This window comes from Glycine max, chromosome 5, assembly GCF_000004515.6.
Source record: "Glycine max cultivar Williams 82 chromosome 5, Glycine_max_v4.0, whole genome shotgun sequence".
NCBI lineage: Eukaryota > Viridiplantae > Streptophyta > Magnoliopsida > Fabales > Fabaceae > Glycine > Glycine max.
The window spans coordinates 31890036-31910642 of record NC_038241.2 but is presented as its reverse complement, the minus strand read 5'-3'; the positions used below and the strand labels follow the sequence as shown (position 1 = coordinate 31910642).

The window sequence follows — 20607 nt, the reverse complement described above, 5'->3', positions numbered from 1 at the left end:
CTGCAGTTGTTTTTGAAATTGCATGCATCTTCACCTTAAAATATTAAACTTTGAATCGTAAATAATTGCATCTAACTAATACAAGCCATTGGATCTAAACTAAACTGGGTGCAGTTGAACTCTAGAAGATCCATATCCGTTTGGGGACACATGATTGTGACATTGTCAAATTATCTTGCTTGGAGTAATAGTTTGTGCATTTGTACTCGTGCGATTCTTGCGGCACTAGATATTAATTTTTAATAGTTTGCTTGTACTACATTTTGGCATTCTTTTCGCGAAGCATCTTAATTTAATATTTCTTTGTTTTTTCTTGGTTTAATTATCATTTTTGTCTTTATAATTGAAAATGTTGTTTTTAATTCTTATAGTATAAAATATCTCATTTTAATAATTATAATTACAATTTTTTAACCATTTTGGTCCTCTTGTTGTGATGATCTATCTACCATAGTCATGGCAGAGCTACGTGCAACGGCTTTTATGAACAAGTGAGAGTTTTTTGTTAGTGTTGAGATCGATTATGCGTTGCCTATACTTGTTTTTTTAGCAATTTTATACAGTCAGTTTTAGTTTTATAGCGATTCTAAAAGATTTGAATGTAATTATGTGAGGTGACGACTTTAGACTATAATAACCAAAGTATTAAAAAGCTAACCATAACGATTAAAATGGAATGTTTTAAACAGAGGAATTAAAAGGTAATTATAACTTTTTTTCCCTGTTAATAGAAGCAAAGCATATAGCTTGGTCAATTGACAAAAAGAAATCAGAAGTATAATCAAATGGTGATGGTGCTCATGACTCGCATAAACATCGTTGTCTTAGGGTTATTATCGGATTAGTGAATGGAAAGTGTTTAAGATGCGTGTTTTATTTCCATTGAACAAATAAAAAAAAGCTAACAATGGGGAATATCATATAACTATTAATTAAGCAATCTCAACAGCTTAGGTGGTCAAATGCTTTCACAATCAGACTGGCGAGCAGATTATTAGCGATTTGATTGTTTTTTCTTAAGAAGCTATTTGATTCATACAATCATACCTCAATATCACCGTTTTTCTTTGTCACACAAACACAACGTGTTGACCGATATTCTCTAATCTCTGGCAAGAACATTTAAACAGTCAATAAATAATGGGTCCACTTTGTCACTCTTTCTCAAAATTAGAATAATATATTATTTTAACTTATGTATTATGCAAAATAAATATTTATTTTATATAACTAAAATTTATAAATGTACCCCACCCGGCCTAAAGCTCTTAAGAAATTATACAACCATACTCAACCACTTAAGCAAGCACTGTTGTGTCTCTACCACAGTTGACAGTGACATGAGAAACATAATCCTTAGATTAAGGTAATATTATCTAATACAGAAGAATTAGAATTGCATTAACCATAAGATAAAGCGCATGGACTCTAAGGCTCATTAATATATGTATATAAATGGTGATATTTTTGAGGTAAAATAATTATTCTTTCTCATTTATTATACTCATTTACTATATCGGATGATATCTCGTTTGAGCGTCAAAATATTTTAATGGGTACTAATCTTTACCCGTAGATGACAAATAATTACTAAACTTGATTTGGATGAACGTAGCTTAAAATAATAAGGGAAAATTATCATTGCATTCTTGAATAGGAACAACAATAAATAAATATTTAACATATAAATTATATTTTAAATTTTTTATAAATACTTTATATTATAATATAATGTTATTTTTAATTATTAATAATTTCTTTAAAAAACATTAAAATTTAAGTTAAAACTAAAGATATTACACATAATATGTGAAAAAAAAGATATTAAGAAAAACTCAAAATATTATAGTCAAAGAAAAATAGTTAAGAACACACTCATTGAAATATAATAGCTAAAAACACTCTCTCTCTCTCTCTATATATATATATGCATGTTTTTTGCTTAAACTAATAATCTCTTGGGGCTTTAGCCCATCTTTTGCACCAAAAAAAAAAAATACAAACATTTGAACACTTCTCAATTATTGAAATTCACTAGCATTAATTAATATAATACTAAAAATATAATAGATTAGTTATATTAATCAAGGCTTCAGTGGTAACTCATGGCCATTCTCAAGGATCTTGTTATAGCCCGGGATATGGGAGAGAGATGTATCATGTGCTATACGGATTCTCATGTGGCCATTCACATGATAAATGAGGATATAATAATCATCATTTTTTTTTTGGAAAAATATAAATTATATTAAACCCAAAATGATACAACAATCAACGGGACATACCCGCAGCTAGAGATAATCATCATTAGTATAATGTAGCATTGGCAGGCCATTACAAACTGCACGGGGATACTACAAGCACTTTTTTTCCTTTTGGAATTACTCAACAAGTCCTTAAGAAGTGAGTAGGATTTTAGTGACATTAGGGAGAATCAAACACACATCCATGGAGAATGTAAGAGTTCATTCTAGTTCAAAATATATATTTAATCTAACTTAATAACTTAATCTAACATCATATCAAATATATAATTTCAAATTGTAAATTGAAGATAATCTTACAATTTTTCAAATAACAAAAAATTATTATTAGTTCATACAATTTCTTAAATGCATGATCATGTAGCTAAATATTAAATAACAAATCTAAACACAATCATTCATGCGTTATATCTTGGTGATTTGGAGCTAATCATGTAGGGGATTTTGCAATAGCAGTGCATGAATATAAAATGCTTGTTTGGAGCTAATCTTGCAGGGGATTGATTTTCAACGTAAGAATTGAGAATCAATCCAATCCAATGAAATGATAGGTCTTTTCAGTTTTTGAACATAATCCCTGCATTCCACGTTCTGTTACACCATCATCTAAAGCTCCACAAGGCAATGTCCTCATAGCATGATCCGAATCTCATGTTTGAGTCACCAACAGATCCCATGCTAAGTCATAAGCAACAAAATTTCCAGTGTTGGAGGAGTGAATGTCCTAGCAAAAACCCATTACGCAACCAATATCATCTTTGCATTTCTTTCTATTGAAGCACAATAAGAGTTGATGGCAGGATGAGTAAGAGTCACAGTTGATGTGAATCAAAGCACATAGGTGAAGGAATCAAGAGACCTTGCCCAAACAATGGGAGTATAAACTGGGAGAGGTTTTACAGAGTTATTGGGGTAAGAAAAAACTGAGGTTGGGACACACAGAAAACAGGATATAGTGCAGGAGCAGGACACGTGTCTTCCCATTGATTTAACTGAAACCATTAGTTTACAGTTTGAACCATAGTTCAAGGTATTTAGTATAGTTTGAACCATTAGGTTGAGCAAATATACAAGCACATAAAGAAAAAGAGAAAGAATGAGCTCACTCAACCTGACTGACATATTAACTAACAGCAATGCTATTGCTGCAAACTTAATTCTCCTATAAATATCAGCTGGCTGTAGATTTACGTACGCTGCTTTGAGCCCAAAAGTAGTCATAGATTCTGTCTCGGTCTTATGTACTTCTCGTCTGCTACCAATAGTCACCACAGGAGCAAACCCCATCTTGAAAATGATGGTACCGAATAGGATCTCTAATTACAATATGCCGTTGCTCTAACTCTGCTATGAGTTTTGCAAATTTATGACAATCTCCACAGATCTTAAGGTTCTTCCATATCCTAATAGTTTTCTCCTTTGGAAAGCTCATAATACCAAAAACAATTGCCAGTTTCTCACTGTGGTATCGAAGAGAGTCTTCTCTCTGTTCCCCTTCAAGATCTTGTAGTACAAAATTTGTGTCAGGAACATAACCAGCACCAGCTAGTCGACAAATAAACTGGTTCAACTGTCTATTGATCTCATCTATTTGAGGATGAGATTTATCTCCCAAAATAAAAGCATGTATCTGCTTATTGACTTCAATCCAGCTACATCCAGGTTCTTTCCTTATGCCCCTTTTTTTCATAGTCCTTCGAACTTCAGCAACATCATTCCACCTTTTTGAAATTGCATAAATATTAGATAACAACACATAGGCTCCTGTGTCCTGTGGATCCAACTTTAGAATCTCCTTAGCAGCATACGTGGCTAAATCCACATTCTGACGAGCCCTGCATGCATCAAGCAATGTCCTCCACGTCACAACATCTGGCTCACAATTCATTTCATGTATTAACTTAACCATGTCATCAAGCTTTTCAGCTCTTCCAAGAAGATCAAGCATGCAACCATAGTGTTCTCTTCCAGGATCTATCCCATACAAGTTATTCATAGATCGAAAATAGTACCAACCTTCATTTACTAGCCCTGCATGACTACAAGCAAACAGAACCCCAAGAATTGTAATATGATTTGGTTTTGGACCCTGCACTTTCATGGACTCAAATAAATTGAGTGCTTCCATACTAAAACCATTTTGGGCTAACCCAGCAATCATGGTGCTCCAAGAGATTACGTCCTTCTTGGCCATCCGATTGAAAATGAACTTTGCATCCTCCAAACTACCACACTTACAATACATATCTAAAAGGGCATTGTTGAGGATAAGATCTTGATCAAACTTTAGCACATGGACATGGGCTTGCCTCCCTAACTCCAACAATGACAAACTAGTACACGCTCTCAAAACACTCGTGAGTGTTGACTGATCAGCCGGAAAACCCACTCTCCTCATGCTCTTGTAAAGATGTAAAGCCTCATCCCCATCACTGTGCTGAGCAAAAGCAGCAATAATGGAGTTCCAAACAACAGAATCTCCAGTCATCATCTCACGAAAAACCTTTAGAGCTTCCAACAACTCCCCCATTTTCGAGTAAACATCAATAAGCGCACTGCGCACAAATACATCAGACTCCAACCCCACTTTCATTATCCAAGAATGCAGCTGTTTAAGATCATACAACCTCTCACACGCTCTCAGAACCGAAGAGAAAGTAAACATGTTAGGCATGACACCATCCCTAAACATGAAAGCCAAGAGCCTCATGGCCCTGTCGTTGAGCTGGGCATTAGAGTAAGCAGATATCATAGTAGTCCACGACACAACATTTCGTTCAGGCATTTTATCGAACAATACCTGTGCTTCTTCCAAGAGGTTGAATTTGACATACATGTTGATGAGAATGTTGGTCAAAAACGTTTTAGGGTGATACCCATTTGAGAATATGTGGCGGTGAACGCGTTTTCCTTCCCTGACAGCCCCGTGAGCCAAGCAACACTTGATGAGCTCAGAATAGGTGATAGAATCGGCCCAAACTCCTCTTCTTTCCATGGAATCCAACACATGCATGGCGCTGGGAAGGTCCCTTCGGTAACAGTGGTTGAGTAGTGACTCGGTTTCTGGGGGCACATAGTGTGGGGATACGAGAGACGAGTTAACACTGTATGAACAACAACGCGAGCTTGTTGGGCGCAACAATTGTAAGTGCTTTGATACACCTCTCATAGGTTCGGTTCGCTAGTTGTCGCAAGTTCAAGGAATACAAATGTTTTAACTTTTTAACATTAGAAAAAAAAATTGACATGTTTTATGTAATTATTTCTATTTTCTATTTCTTTTATTTTTATTGTGTTAAGCACTTATCTAAAAAATATACTTTCTGTTATAAAACATATTTTACTTCCAATGTATTAAATATTAGATTTAAATTATACTTTTGTTCTTTTACTCTAAATGATACGTAATCTAAATGATACGTAATTTTTTTTCTCAATTTTTGAGTAGGTGAAGTCACTTCATTATTAAAATTTATTAAATTTGATTTTTCCATCAATTCATTCTACATATATAAAAATATTTATTTCCTCATTTTCTCATAAATTTGACAAATTGAATTGATTGAATTACTTTAATTATTCTAATATTCATAATTTAAATTTTGCAATTGCAATATTAATAAATATGAAATAAATTGTTTTCTTAAACATAAGTGTAAGGTGCATAAATTACATAAAAAAGTAAGGTGCACAAATAAACTAAATGAAAACAAAGGAGTAGATATGTTTTAAGGAAAGCAAATTAAAAAAATTATCTAAAAATTTTCAAGAAATTCCATTAGACCATCACATTTTTATATCAATGTAGCAATCTTAGCATACGATTGAAATTAAAAAAGTCCCTTGATCAGGAATAATACGACTGCATAACAAATAGTTCTCTAACCAATCAAATTTTATGACAAATTAACCTTTAAGTCTGAACTAGTTTTCCAGTTGCTTATAGATACCTTTTGTCCTAAATCAGACCTTTATTTTATACCTCTTAGAGCCTTCAAGGCTTCTTCTATTCTGACACTATATACTATGAACAGAAGCAAGTGATGCAATACTCTGTTCATATCTGAAAAAATTGCTAGGATCTACCTTGGTCTTTACCTGCACCAGACTATCAAAATTTCTATTGAAATACTTCCTACCCCAAACACTAGCCTGTGCATAAGTAGCATTTCCAGGTCCATCGACACCTATATCAACATCCCTACAGTTCAGATATGAACTTCTAGTTGAGTATTGACACATAAGGAGTCATGTAATCATATAGAGCCTCCGAATCAGATACAAATATTGATTAGCAACATCTTCACCCTCCTCATTCCAACTCACAGAGTACTGAATTTCATAGATGTTACCAGCTCTATGTGGAAACGGTGTTTCGAACTCAGAAATCTCACCCATTTTCCCACCATAGGGGTTGAAATGAAAACAGGCTTTTCTAGTTTCATCATCATCTTCCATATACCTTCAAGGCCAGCTTTGGAGATAGGTTACTGCACATCATCTGATTTCTTCTTCAAGAAATTCTCTTTTTGTAGCATGCCTTTGAAGCAAAACATCAACCGAAGTCCCCACTGGATAGTAATCCGAAAACAGCACCGATTGGATCCAATTTTAATGCACTGTTCAGCAACCAAACCCAGTTGAGGGGAGCTTTGATTCATCACATAAAGCAGCTCTTGTGCATTGCCAAGAAACAAAACATGGAACTTTGCCCTTATTGTCTTTTGTGTTGGAATTTTTTATTTGAAAGATGAAGTAATATTATAAGATAATTATATTAACTATTTATTATTAGTGAATTTTATTTTATATGATCAAATTAAGTGAGTCTGTTAGACAATTAAATAAAATGATAAGTACTTAAATAAGTATATGTTATTGTTGATACATTAGACAAATGTTATATGAAGAGTTATGAAAATCTCATTGAAAAAATAAAGAGTCTTTGATTAAAGAAGAACTATAATGTCATTTCGTGATCATGATGAATAATCGTAAAAATCTTACAACAAATGTCGACAAACACTTAGATTAGGAATCAATTACGAATTCAGTTATTTTATCTGATCTTTAATAATCAAACATGTTTTAGATCTTAGGTCTATTGGTGAATTATCGTACATTATAGATATGTGAATTTTTAGTTTCCGCATAAATAATAAAAATTAAAGATATTTGATCATTCTCAACCTTTCTTGTCAGAGGACTAAGAATCACCCTAATGAACAAGCCATCGTGTATCTTATCAGCAACATACTGCCACTGATAAACAAGACCACTGGCACCTTTTTTTAATGTTTTTTCATTTCTGAACCGTGACAACCTGAAGCACGGGAACTAACATAATTTTCCATGAAACGATGACCCCAAAGCTAGCACCCCCACCTCCTCTAATAGCCCAGAAAAGATCTTCCCCCATTGTTGTCCTATTCAAGACTCTTCCTTCAGAATCCACAATTAGGGCATCCAAAACATGATCCACTAAGAGACCAAAGCTTATGATCATGGAGACTTGGATGTGGGATAGGTGTGTTAATTGGCGTAACAATGAAGGCTGGTTTTGGTGTTGTGGAGGAACTGAACCTCAGGTTTCTCATGTAGGCCTCCAAGGTGGGAGGGTATGAAGGGTTGTTTGGGAAATAGGTTATGACGGATATTGGATAAGAAAGGTTAGAATGGAGAGAGAGAGAAAACAAAGAAGAAAGAAAAAATAAGAAATGTAATAATAAGTGATGAGAGCATATGAAGAAAAACAAAACAAAAATGAAATAGAAAAGAAAGTCAATGTATGAATGAATATAAAAATTCAAGGGTAAAATTGTCTCTTAATTACCTAAAATTATTATTCTTTTATCTTTATATTCATAAGAAATATAAATAATACTAGGCTCTTTAATGCAATCTTTTGGATACATTATATCACTGATTAAAATGCAGGTTATAAAACATTTTAATTAGCTTTTTAATTTTTTCATTAGGTGAAAAACTTGTTAGGTTTTAATATTTTTAAAAATTTGATTTGAAGCAACGTTTTTTAATATGATAGTTTTTATATTTTATTTTTATTTTTATTATCAATATATTTATTAAATTTTTTAGTTATCTTTTTTAGATAAATCATGATTTTTTTATTTTATACTTTTTAACTATTTTAATAACTAGTTTTATCAAATACTTATAATTTAATAAGCTAATTTTTCAGTTATCAGTTAGATCTTTAACTTTCAACTAATTTTTTAACTTTCAATTAACTTTTCAGTTAATTTTATCAAATATAATCTTATTTATTAGTCATTAAAATAAATTGTGAATTTTATTTTTTATTTAATAAGTCTTATTCATAATTTTAATAAGTTTTAACTAAAATGGAAGTGTGTTAGAATAAGTGTGATAGAGAGTCGTATTTCTCTTATACTATTGTATTTAATACTTCAATGTTGTATTACCTTTTTTGTTCTCCATAGTTACAATAATTTTTTCTTTTAGTTCCAATATTTTAAAACATCTGATTTTGATCTCTATAATTATAATTTTTAACCTTTTAGAAGAAAAATAAAAATCCTTGGTGGCAAGGGGAAGATGAAGGAAAAAGAAACTTTGATTTTTAAATTTATGATAGTTAAAAATGTCAAAATATTTTTAGACATTAGTTTTATAGTAAAATATCTAGATATAACGACATTAGACGACTTTAAATGAAAAGGACTAGAAGAATTAAAACTCTTCATTTATAAGGACCAAAATGGAATGTTTTAAACTATAGCATCTAAAAATGAAAATTATTATGACTATAAGAACTAAAGGGTGATTAAATCTTTAATTTATGCAAGTTAAAAATTTATCCATTTTACACCGCTGGTTTCAATTTACATTGCTAGTTTCAATTTTGTAGCAGTTCTAAAGGATTTGAATGTATTGGCATTAAATGACTTTAGAAGACGAGGATTAAAATAGGGACTATATATAAGAGAATGTTGTTGCAACTATAAGCGGTAAAATGGTAATTAAACTTATGTTTTGACTAAACCCATGACCAACCTAGGCGTAGTTCGAAGGTGTAACGGTTCAAGCCCATAACTAGAAGGGTAAAAAAAAAATTAGAAAGAAAATTGTACATATAGTTGTGTGATAAAATATTTTATATATATTATTTGATGTAATTTTTATATATATTGAAATCACTGTCTTATTATATTTTCTCCTATATACATAAATAAAAATGTGACATGTGATTATATTATTATAAAGTATTACTCTTTTTATTAATTTTCTTTTTCTTATGAACTATATTCATGTTAAAATAATTTCTAGCTTATTTGAAAATATCAACATATGGTAGACATATCATATATAATACATATTACATATTATAAAGCTACTTTGACTGGTTTGTAAGCTATTATTAAAGTATTAAAAGTAATTTACAAACAAATCAAAGTAGTTTATAAAACAGTTTATATTTATCATATATCACATATAATTAAACCAAATCATTAAACGATATTTAGACTATTTTATAAGATACTTGAATAGTTGAATAGTTTATGTTTAAATATGTTTTTGATTTTTGGAAATTTATACTTTTTCAGTTTTGGTTCCTTTAATAATTATTGTTTATTTTTAGTTCCTGTAAATTTGTATTTTTTTAAAATTTTGATAAGATATTTTGTTTATTTTTAATTCTTATAAATTTACATTTTAATTAAATTTTAGTCTTTGTAAGCCTGAAATTATAGGAAATATAAATGAAAAAAATAGAATCTTACAAGCACTAAAATTTAAAAAAATGTAAACTTACATGGACTAAAAATAAACAAAAGAGATCAAAATTTAAAAAAAATGCAAACTTACCTGGTCTAAAAATGAATAAAAATAATTATAGGGACCAAAATTGAAAAAGTACGAATTTGCAAGAACCAAAAACATATTTAAGTCTAAACTATTCAAAGTATTTTATAAAAAAATAGTCAAAATATCTTATAGAATCTTAAAGGGACTAAAATTGAAAAAATACAAATTTACAAGAACTAAAATTAGACAAAAAGACTTGTAGAACCAAAATTGGAAAACTTACATGAATTAGAAATTAAAAAAATGAACTTATAGGGATAAAAGAAATTAAAATACTAACCTACATGGATCAAAAACATATTTAAACCAACGATTAATTTATATACTCTTAGAAACTACTTAATGTAGATGTAGTGTTGTTGGTAAGTTGCTAAAATAGCTTAGATTAGTTTATAAAGGAGCATAAACTATTCAAAGTAGCTTATAAGCTAGTCAAAATAATTCATAAATTTTTTATTTAAATATCTTTTTGGTTACTATCTATTATTACAACAACTTTACCATTTAATTCCTATAATTTAAAATATTTTATTTTGATCAATAGTTATAATTTTTAAAACCATTTGGTCCCTGCCATTAGTGACATGATAATGTTGTTACACCCTTATTCTTTAAAATTGCTACAAAATTGAAAATGATGATCTAAAACTGCAAAAAAAATGACGTTTTTAATGGCCAAAAATTGAAAAATAATTTTCTTTCTTTCTATTGGTTTCCTTCTTCTTCCCATCTTCTAGTAAATGAGCTAGGTTAGTGTTACCATTGCCACGACAGAGCCATGCACAATGACTTTCAGCAATGAGTTGAGAGCCTTGTAAGTGTTGGAATAGATCCTACGACGATGGTTCTTGAAGTGCTTCCCCATTAGAGCAACATCGTCGCCTCCCCCCCATGAATGGCACACCAATGATGCCGCAAGGAGGTTTTGGGTCATCAAAGGAGGTCGTGATCACCAACTGGTCGTACAAAAGTGCAAAGAAGTCGCTATAAATAAAGGATGGTGAAGGGTGCACAAAGTGGCTAAAATGTGTGGCGAAGAATTTAAAAGTGGTTAAAAGGAAAAGAAAATCCTTGATGGCGAGGGAGAGAAGAAGGAGAAAGAAAATTAGTTACTTTTAATTTATGGCACTTAAAATTCGCCAATTTTTTTTATAGCAATTTTACATTGTTAGTTTCTGTTTTATGACAGTCTTAAAGAATAAAAACTTAACAACGTTATCAAGCGGGGAATAAATTAGAACAATTTGTCGTGAATTGATCGATATGTTTTGTGGTTATTAACTAATGATTTGAACTTTGAAGACATCTTCTGAAAATAAAAAAAAATACTAATTAAAATATTTGAAATTTAATTTTATACTTTAATTAGTTGTGAATCTTTAATATATGCTAAGATTATCGGATAATATTTTCCAAATCTTTCTCTAGAAGTGTGGCTCTCGTTAGACTAGAATTGTATGATCCTTTTCAGTACTGTTCATATTCAAATTTAATGCAAAATATATAGAAGTGATTGAAAAAAACTGGAAACAGAGACAGGATCATAAAAATTGAATATATATATATATATATATACATCCAAAAAAAATACGCCACGACACACTGTAGATAAGAAATTTTTTAAACTTGAGCGACACCCAAAAGACATGACACCAAAAAGAAAAGTAAATTAAATTAATATCCATATGTATTTGATATATGATTAGGATACATTGCCAAAGGATATGTGTTGCCCTAGGTTGGCTTTGAGCTTACATCGATGACCTAACATACAGGAATAACATGAGGAGCACCATCCTCCCTTTTGCTTCCTTGGCTATCATCCTTAGCTTGATGCAAACACCTTCCTGGATCTGACTTTAGAATCATTTTGAGTGGCTCTGGAAATATGCATATGAGAGCAACTATAGAAGCTTAAAACTCTGTATGAGGACTTAATGGTGCTCAAATAATTGAGGGAAGCATGTAGCTCTTTAGTGCCTATAATAGGTGAAGGAGAAAGTGGGGAAAGGGGATCTTCCCCAGCATATACCTCGACATACTTTGTGTTTGCTTTTTTGGGATGCCACATTGATAAGCTTTTTCAAGCAAATCAAGGGGTCATTTTGCATTTGCGGAATCTACATTAATAACATCTTATCGTGTGATTTTTTAATTTGGTAGATTATAAAGTGGGGTTAAAGTTTAATAATTTGTCACCTATATGCTCGTACTGTAACAGGTGTAGAGTCAGCTGAAAAAGTAGAGAAAAAAATTGAATTGGAGCGCATATGGGTAAGGCTCCTCTCAATTACTGGAAGTGCATGTCCAGCAGTGACTAAAATAAACTAACAAAATATAAGAGGCGATGCTTTTTTTTTCTCCCTAAAATCTTGTGTAGGTTACTAATGCACTGTAAAAAAAAACGTGTATATTAGAAAACTATACCTAGTTTTGTTTTTTTTTCCTCTAATTTTTAGTTTTAAAATAAATTTATCTTAAAAGTATTTTCTCTTTTGTATCAAGCCATTATCACTAAGTCAAAACCTATGACTATTGATAAGAGTACAACTTTGTCTCCTTAAAGATTCTCTGCGCCACATCTAACTCAAGGGGTTGCGCCCATATAGGTGTCATGGGGTGGGATGCTAAGCCTATCAACTTCACAGGAGATGTTAGATGTTAAGCCAACATTATCCTATCAAAATTAATTTAATGATATTTTTGTGTGGTGGTGATGATGATAATGATAATGATAGTAGTGATGTTAGTGGTGGTGCTGATAAGGATGTTAGCGACGACGAAAATTGAGGTTGTAGTGGTAGTAATGTTGATGGTGACATTAGTGATGGGGTGAAGACGTTGACAACGAGGGAACTATCGATAGTGGTAACAACAAAAATGATCATTGTCAAATGTATGGAGAATGTGTTTTTATAAAACAAATCAAATTTAGAATTTTTTTAAAAAATAAATGTAGAATATTTTGAAAATAAGTTTAAGATTGTTTCAACTTCATCTTTGTCAAACACGTTTTGTTTTGAAAATCAAAAATAAAAAATTTGTAATTACCCCAAATGTTCTTTGTAAATTTTTAGCTAGTGAATTTTAGTTGTGGGTTATTTACTCATTAATCATTTACTATTAATTCATTGTAATTGTTCTTTGTTTAATTTTAGTCTATGTAAATTTAACACTTTTTGAATTTAGGCCCTATAAATATATTATCTTTTTGTTTTAATTCCTATGACATTATCATGATAATGTGATACTTTGGTGACATCATTATTTCATTTTTTATGATGTCATCAAGTTTTGATGACATAATCATTTATTGTTGTGACAAATTATGATACCATTATTTGATTATGTGACATGTGATGATGTTATTGTGATATCATCAGACTCCAACACTTACCCAATGCTCAAAGGTTGAAAGAAGTGTTATGAGCTTCAAATGGAAGCTCGGGCAAATGATGGCAAGAAGTGATCTAACTGTGTGTATTAGTAAAGACCACCTTGTAACACTAAAAATTCTTGGATGACTGATATTGAAATAGTACTGTGAAGGAAAGGTGAAAAGAATCTCATCAAAGAGTGAAATAGAACATGAAATCTTAAGCTCTTAAGCAGTGAGAGAAGACTCGTGACGATCTAACCGCGTGTCTGCTGAAGAATAATTTGTCTGCTCTCTTTTTTATTAGATTTGAGTGAGATTAAATGGGAGAAAAAGGCTGCAATTCTTGACTCATGGAAGAAATTGAGTAAGGCCTTAACCTTTCTTAAGAAATTGGTTTGCGTTTTGAAGTGATGAGTTCAGAAAGAGAAAAGTAAAGTTCCTATTGAGAAAGGTTTTCCCTCCCTCAAAAGGAGACCAACTTTTAATACTAGTTGGTACTTACATTGCCATTTTCCCAATATTATTTAATAGGATGACCTTCTTAGGACTAAAGTAACTCATGTGGGAGGGTCATGTTATGGGTGACCTTATTGTAGGACCATGTTAACATGTAACGGAAAGGACAAACAAAAAATATTACAGATATTAAAAAAAACCCTGTTTTATAATGACTAAATTATTATTTAAGCCTCCTTTTAAAACATAAAATCAGCACCAAAGAAGAATCATAAGAAAAAATTAATCAGCACTAAAAAGTAAAACTGACGTTAGCATCATCTTATTCTTGTTAAAATTTCTCTGAAAATTCATATATCGAGAATGGAAAGAGTTGACTTATCACCTATGCTATGCCAGCCATTCATTTAAGAGAAAGTTCTTATGAGACTGGAAGATTAATGTTGGATATGTGGGCGCATAAGGAAGGAAATAAAAGTAATAACAGGAACGGAAGTAATCGAAAAATTCAAAGACGAAGAAGATATTGGAATTGGAAATGTCAAGGAGCTTGTTTTGTCTCAAAGTTCGGCCCTTAACCGCTGAGTTTATCCTTTCAATTCAAATCAATTCAAATCAGAATTCTTTTTTTTTTATTAGATTCAATTCAAATCAGATTTTTTTATTAGATTTGATTCAAATCAGATGATATTATGGCTGATATTATGGAAATTTCTGTCCCACGTAGGATTGCTGTGTAATTTGTTTTTTTTTTTTCTTTCTTTCAACCCCGCTTAATACAAAAGAAAAATCAGATGATATAACAAGGTAAAGGAAAAAGACAAACGAAAATATTAATTAACAACTTTTTATTTTAATGTACATCTTTAACATCTTTATTTGATAAAATTTTTATTTCTTTTAATTCAGTTGTGATTGTTTATGATGGTTATTTATAATTTAATTGATTGTGACTTTAGACCAATTTATTCCTTCAATATTAAATTAAATGAGAGGATTACTTAATTTATACTGTTAATTTAGACTTAGTCTGAGTGTAATGTCTGCATTTTTTTTAAAAAAGAACTGTAATGTCTGCATTATGGAGATATATGTTAGAAAAAAATATTTTTTTTTTATTATAAAATACTACTGTATCTTTTGAATAATTTTACATTTTTTTTTACTTGAAAGTTTAGGTGAATTAAATTTAGGATTCATTAGGATAAAGTCTCAAGAAAGTTCAATAATAAATATTTACAAATTACTCACCAACAAAACCATAAAACCCATATCCTTATAAGATATGTATTCGTTCCTTAGTATAATTCTATATTTTCCTACTTGTTTCACCTCGAAATATTTTTAACTACTAAATAGAGTAAATATAATTTCTTTCATGTTATAAAATTTTAAGTAAAATTAATTATTTTAATTAATATGTGAGGATTTACAGGAACATAATTAAATAGAAGGATATATATATTTTTAATTTAAAAAGTTAAAAAATGTATTGAATTATGTTAAAACGATTACTCATTCAAATATTTATACTAAGTAAGGATTGTCTAGACTAATTAAAGATCTGATAATTAATTAGTTTTCTCTTATCTGCTGCTGATTTTGCTGTGCCGCTGTTGAAGGCTGAAGTGTCACCTTTGCATGCAGGGGTGTTCATGTTGGTGGATTCGATTGGAATAATTTTAAAGAGAAAAATTATTTGATTTAGTTATTTTAATTTTCTCAATTCTTATTCAATAATTTTTGTTTAAAATTTTAATATGATTTTTTTCTGATCCAATTGGATTTAAATAATTTGAATTGGATCAAATTTTTTATATTATTTTTTTAGAAAATATTAAATAATTTAAAATATTAAATATTTTATTTATATATCATTATATAACTATAATAATAGTATAATTTTTTAAATATATACTATATCAAAAATAAATTTAGACAACTTGATAATTATATTTATGTATCTTAATTTAAATAATCAGTAAAAAAATATTTTTTATTTAATTGAATATAACTTGCATAAATAGGTATAAATTTATGTTTATATATATATATATAACAGATAAAAACTTGAATTTTTTTATTAATTTAAATTAGATTTTGGATTTGATTTTAAAAAACTGTTACAATTCAATCCAATGAACTTGAATATATATTAGATCGGATTTTGAACTTGAATATTCAAGTTCAGTTTTGATTGGATTGAATTATAATGGTTTTTAAAATCAAATTTAAAATATGATGTAATATATATTTAACTGCAATTATTGAGTTGTAACAATTTTTAAAATTAAATTCAAAATATGTGTTATCTTTTAATTTTTATTGAATTGGTTTATCACCGTCCAACGTTGACTATTGTTTTTTAGCCCGTTTAATTTCCGGGCTTGTTATAGTGGGGTATGTTCATCTCTTTGACAAAAAAACAGAAGGATATAACAATCTTCATATCTTTTTCTTTAATCTTTGCTAGAAAAAAAAACAGAAGATGATTTTCTATACTCATAACTCTTCAATGTCTTTTGAAAGACCTCATTCAAATATGCCAGCCATAAACTGTCGCACGAGTTGGCTATAAATACCTGAGTTCCCATCATATGAAAAGATAAGAAAGAAGAGAAAAATGGCCAATTCAATGGTAAAACTAGTTTTCCTTTCTGTCACTGTTTTCATTTCAATTTTCCCTGCAACTTCTACTTTTGCTGGCCACGAGAAAGGTTTCCTTCAATGTTTTCAAACAATTTTAGGAGCTGACAACACAACTTGGCAAGTAATATTCACCAAAAGTAGTTCTTCTTATGAACCCCTTTTGGAGTCTTCTATAAGAAACGCCAGATTCCTAAACAGTACTTCAGTCCCAAAACCAAACCTTATTGTTACACCACATAGCCTATTCCACATCCAAGTAGCACTGTTCTGCTCAAAGAAAAGTGGCTTACAAGTAAGAGTTCGAAGTGGGGGGCATGACTATGAGGGCCTTTCTTATGTCTCTCACTCTCACATTCCATTCTTGATCATTGATCTTTTCAACCTTAGGTCCATAACCATTAATATGGACGAAGAAAGTGCATGGGTTCAGTCAGGTGCTACAGTCGGAGAACTCTATTATGCAATTGCAAAGAAAAGTAAGGTTCATGGTTTCCCTGCTGGAAGTTGCTCCACTATTGGTGTTGGAGGGCATTTCAGTGGAGGTGGGTTTGGTACAATTTTCAGAAAATATGGCTTAGCTTCTGATAATGTAATTGATGCTCAGATTATAGATGTTAATGGGATGATACTGAACAGAACATTGATGGGGGAAGATCTCTTTTGGGCCATAAGAGGAGGTGGAGGGTCTAGCTTTGGAGTCATTACTGCATGGAAAATCAAGCTTGTACCTGTTCCTTCAAAAGTCACAACTTTTGATGTTTCAAGGACCCTGGATCAAGGTGCCACTACCCTTTTCCACAAGTGGCAAACTATTGCTCCAAAACTCCCCCCAGAACTTTTCTTGCACAGTCTTGTGGGAGTTACCAATTCAGCTTCTCAAGAAGGTGGAAAAACTGTGGTGGTTTCCTTCTCAGGATTGTATCTTGGTACACCTGAGAATCTCCTTCCTTTAATGCAAAACAGTTTTGCAGAATTTGGTTTGCGGCGCGACAACTTAACCGAGATGACTTGGATTCAATCCGTTCTTCACTATGCAGGCTATTCAATAGATGAATCCTTGGAGGTCTTGCTTAGGAGAAACCAATCATCCCCTTCTTTCAAAGCAAAATCTGATTATGTGAAGGAACCAATTCCATTGCATGGCTTAGAAGGGCTATGGAAGATGCTACTCTTGGAGAACTCACCACTGTTGATCCTCACACCATATGGTGGGATAATGAGTGAGATTTCAGAATCAGAAACTCCTTTTCCACATAGAAAAGGGAACTTATATGGTATCCAGTATATGGTGAATTTTGCTTCAAATGAAGAAGCGCCAAAGCATATAGATTGGATAAGAAGATTGTATGCATATATGACACCGTATGTGTCAAAGTTTCCAAGACAAGCATATTTGAACTATAGAGACCTTGATTTGGGAGTTAATCAAGGGAAACCGTGGTATGAAAAAGCAAAGTCTTGGGGTTTGAAATATTTCAATTGCAATTTTGAAAGGCTGGCACTAGTGAAGGCCAGGGTTGATCCTGGAAATTTTTTCAGGGATGAGCAGAGCATTCCTCCGTTGTAGAAGATGGCAATCACAAATAATAAATTACTGAAATTTGCAAGTATGTGCATAGGCATAGTTCTCCATGATAATGATCTGTACTCGTTGCAAATTACAATTGCTATAGTCCTGAATAAGTTGTGCATTGTAAATTCTTAGTTTAATCAGAAAGGTTTGCAAAATTAATTTTCATTTAACCTCTTGTAGTATCTTATAGCATTAATAAAATTCAATAGTCGATTTTGGGTTCCCACCTAACTTTAAAAAATGGGTTTCCAGCTATTGTTGTACTAGGGACAACAGGACAGACACTCAGAAACGGAGTTTGAGATCAGAACAGACATAAACATTGATATAAAAACACTACAAAATTTATAAGGTGTTCACGTGAAGCAGTTGAAGTAAAAAATAGTAGTCCGGAAACTTATTGGGCATGGCTACGGTGAAGTAGCAAAAAACTGCTTCACCGTGAGGCATGTGCTTTTTTACTTATAATAACCAGTCAGCAACTGGTAATTCAAAAGTTTAATTTTGCTAATATAGGTCTCATCTTTTCCCAATTCTTCTTCCCCAACCCAGGACAACAACTTTCATATCTACTGGTGTTTATTCTTATCCTTCTCATCTCACGGCAACATCTCCCCACATGTCATCTGTTCATAAATTCATAAATTATTAAATGAAAGAAAAACTCAGATCCAAGAAAAATGCTAATAGACATGTTTTTTTTAACATCAATTGAAGTGTTGCTTCCCCAAATTGCAGATTATTGTTGGTAATAAAATAAAAGTCTTCCAATAGATGGTACTATGACACTAGATCCTGCATTAAGTTTTACAAAGCATCTAAGGAATGTGCAACATCGTTCAATGGGTGCAACAAAATCCCTCTTTTTCTTCAATTTAAACTTTGCCTCAATGGATCATAGTCAAACAAATTTAGCATTTGAATTTGAATACATAAAATAAATTACAAAAATTATGAATTACAAAAGAACACCAATTGATACCCAGGTTTCACAATCCTTTTCTATTGCGCAAGCTAACATCAACATAACAATCCAATCCTCAGTGCCACCACCTGCGGCGTCGTGCGGTGACCTCGACCACGAGCCTCTTCAGCGAAAAATCCAAACTGAGAACAAAACCTAGATCTGAGAAAATAACACCAAGATTTGATACAGAAGGAGCCGTGGAAGAAGGAGAATAGGGGAGAGGAGGACGATGGTGGTGGTGTCAAATGCAGCAATCGCAAAGGCGCTAGAGGAGATCCCAGGATCTCCTAGGTTTCAACTTTCCCAAATTCTATGCGAATAATTTGCAAATATATCTTAAATGCTCATTTTACTTGGGGACTAAAATGCAAAATCAAGAAAATTACACCAACCAGTAGCAACCTAACAGGTAAATGATCTCATTACACTAACTGTATATAAAGTCTTTCATCGGTGCAGCAGTTTTTTACTACTTCACCTTAGCCTATCAAACTTATAAACTTATTAGCAATGTATATGAGTCCCACTGGTGACGTTAATAAATAATAGTTTTAGAAATATCAAAAGGATATTCTTCTCATGAAGGTACTGTTTTGAGCTCAAATATTTCAGTCATTGCAGAAAAAATGTTTTGACTAAATAAATAAGGGTGTATTCGGTTTGTATTTTTATTTTTTATTTTTATTTTTTTATTTTTTTTTTATTTTTAAAAGATTAGAATTCTGAAAATAAGTTTGATTTGACTTTTTGTTTTTTATTTTCAAGAAATAAAAATATTGAAAATGCGTTTTCAAAAAAAGGAATATATTTTTAGATTTGTTTAAAATTATATTCATTGTCACCGCGTTTTCATTTTATCCAAAATGAGATTTTTGACTTCAATTGAAAACACTAAAAATAGAATTTTATTATTTTCAATTTTTGGTTCGTTTTCACTAAATATTTTCAAAAATCCAACAAAATGTATCTCCACCACCATTTTTATTTTTAGTGACAATAAAAACAGAAAATAACTAAACCAAATAGTATCTAAAGGTAGCATGTATACTTAACCCTTAAACTTTAAAGATAAGAGTTTCAAGTGAATAAAAAAGTGTTAAAGGTAAAAAATAAAATTATTATTTTGTTAAGAATTTAAGTAAAATAAAAATTTATTAAAAAAAAAATAATCAAATATTTATTAAAGATAAACTACATATTTATTTAAGGCCTCCATGGTTAATTTTCATTTGACATCCTGTAGTATATAGCATTAATAAAATTCTATAGTCGTGGATTTTGGGCTCCCACCAACCTTTAAGAAATGTATATTTGAGGGTTTCCTGCGGAGCTAGGAAGACAGGGACAGACACGGAAATATATAACAAGATCATGAGGAGTTTGACTGTTTGAGCACAGACAATAATATTGATATAAAAAACACGTTAAATGCCCGTGCGGTAAACCACATATTAATACTTAAAATTTA

The 20607-nt window shown here is 31.1% G+C and overlaps 2 protein-coding genes across 2 annotated transcripts; one reads left to right on the top strand and one right to left on the bottom strand.

The window, feature by feature from the left end:
- Positions 1 to 3236: 3236 nt before the first annotated feature.
- Positions 3237 to 5459, bottom strand: LOC100781186 (pentatricopeptide repeat-containing protein At2g03880, mitochondrial). Its single transcript, XM_006579966.4, has one exon. It carries the CDS (start codon positions 5431 to 5433, stop codon positions 3520 to 3522), a length of 1914 nt encoding a protein of 637 aa, XP_006580029.1. The 5' UTR covers positions 5434 to 5459; the 3' UTR covers positions 3237 to 3519.
- Positions 5460 to 16318: 10859 nt separating this feature from the next.
- LOC100781004 (berberine bridge enzyme-like 26) lies at positions 16319 to 18396 on the top strand. The gene has a single exon (XM_003524730.5). It carries the CDS (start codon positions 16574 to 16576, stop codon positions 18164 to 18166), a length of 1593 nt encoding a protein of 530 aa, XP_003524778.1. The 5' UTR covers positions 16319 to 16573; the 3' UTR covers positions 18167 to 18396.
- Positions 18397 to 20607: the final 2211 nt, after the last annotated feature.

Bases quoted from the DNA above. Each gene is read 5' to 3' on its own strand.
- LOC100781186 (XM_006579966.4), bottom strand. From the start codon at position 5,433: ATGAGAGGTGTATCAAAGCACTTACAATTGTTGCGCCCAACAAGCTCG.
- LOC100781004 (XM_003524730.5), top strand. From the start codon at position 16,574: ATGGCCAATTCAATGGTAAAACTAGTTTTCCTTTCTGTCACTGTTTTC.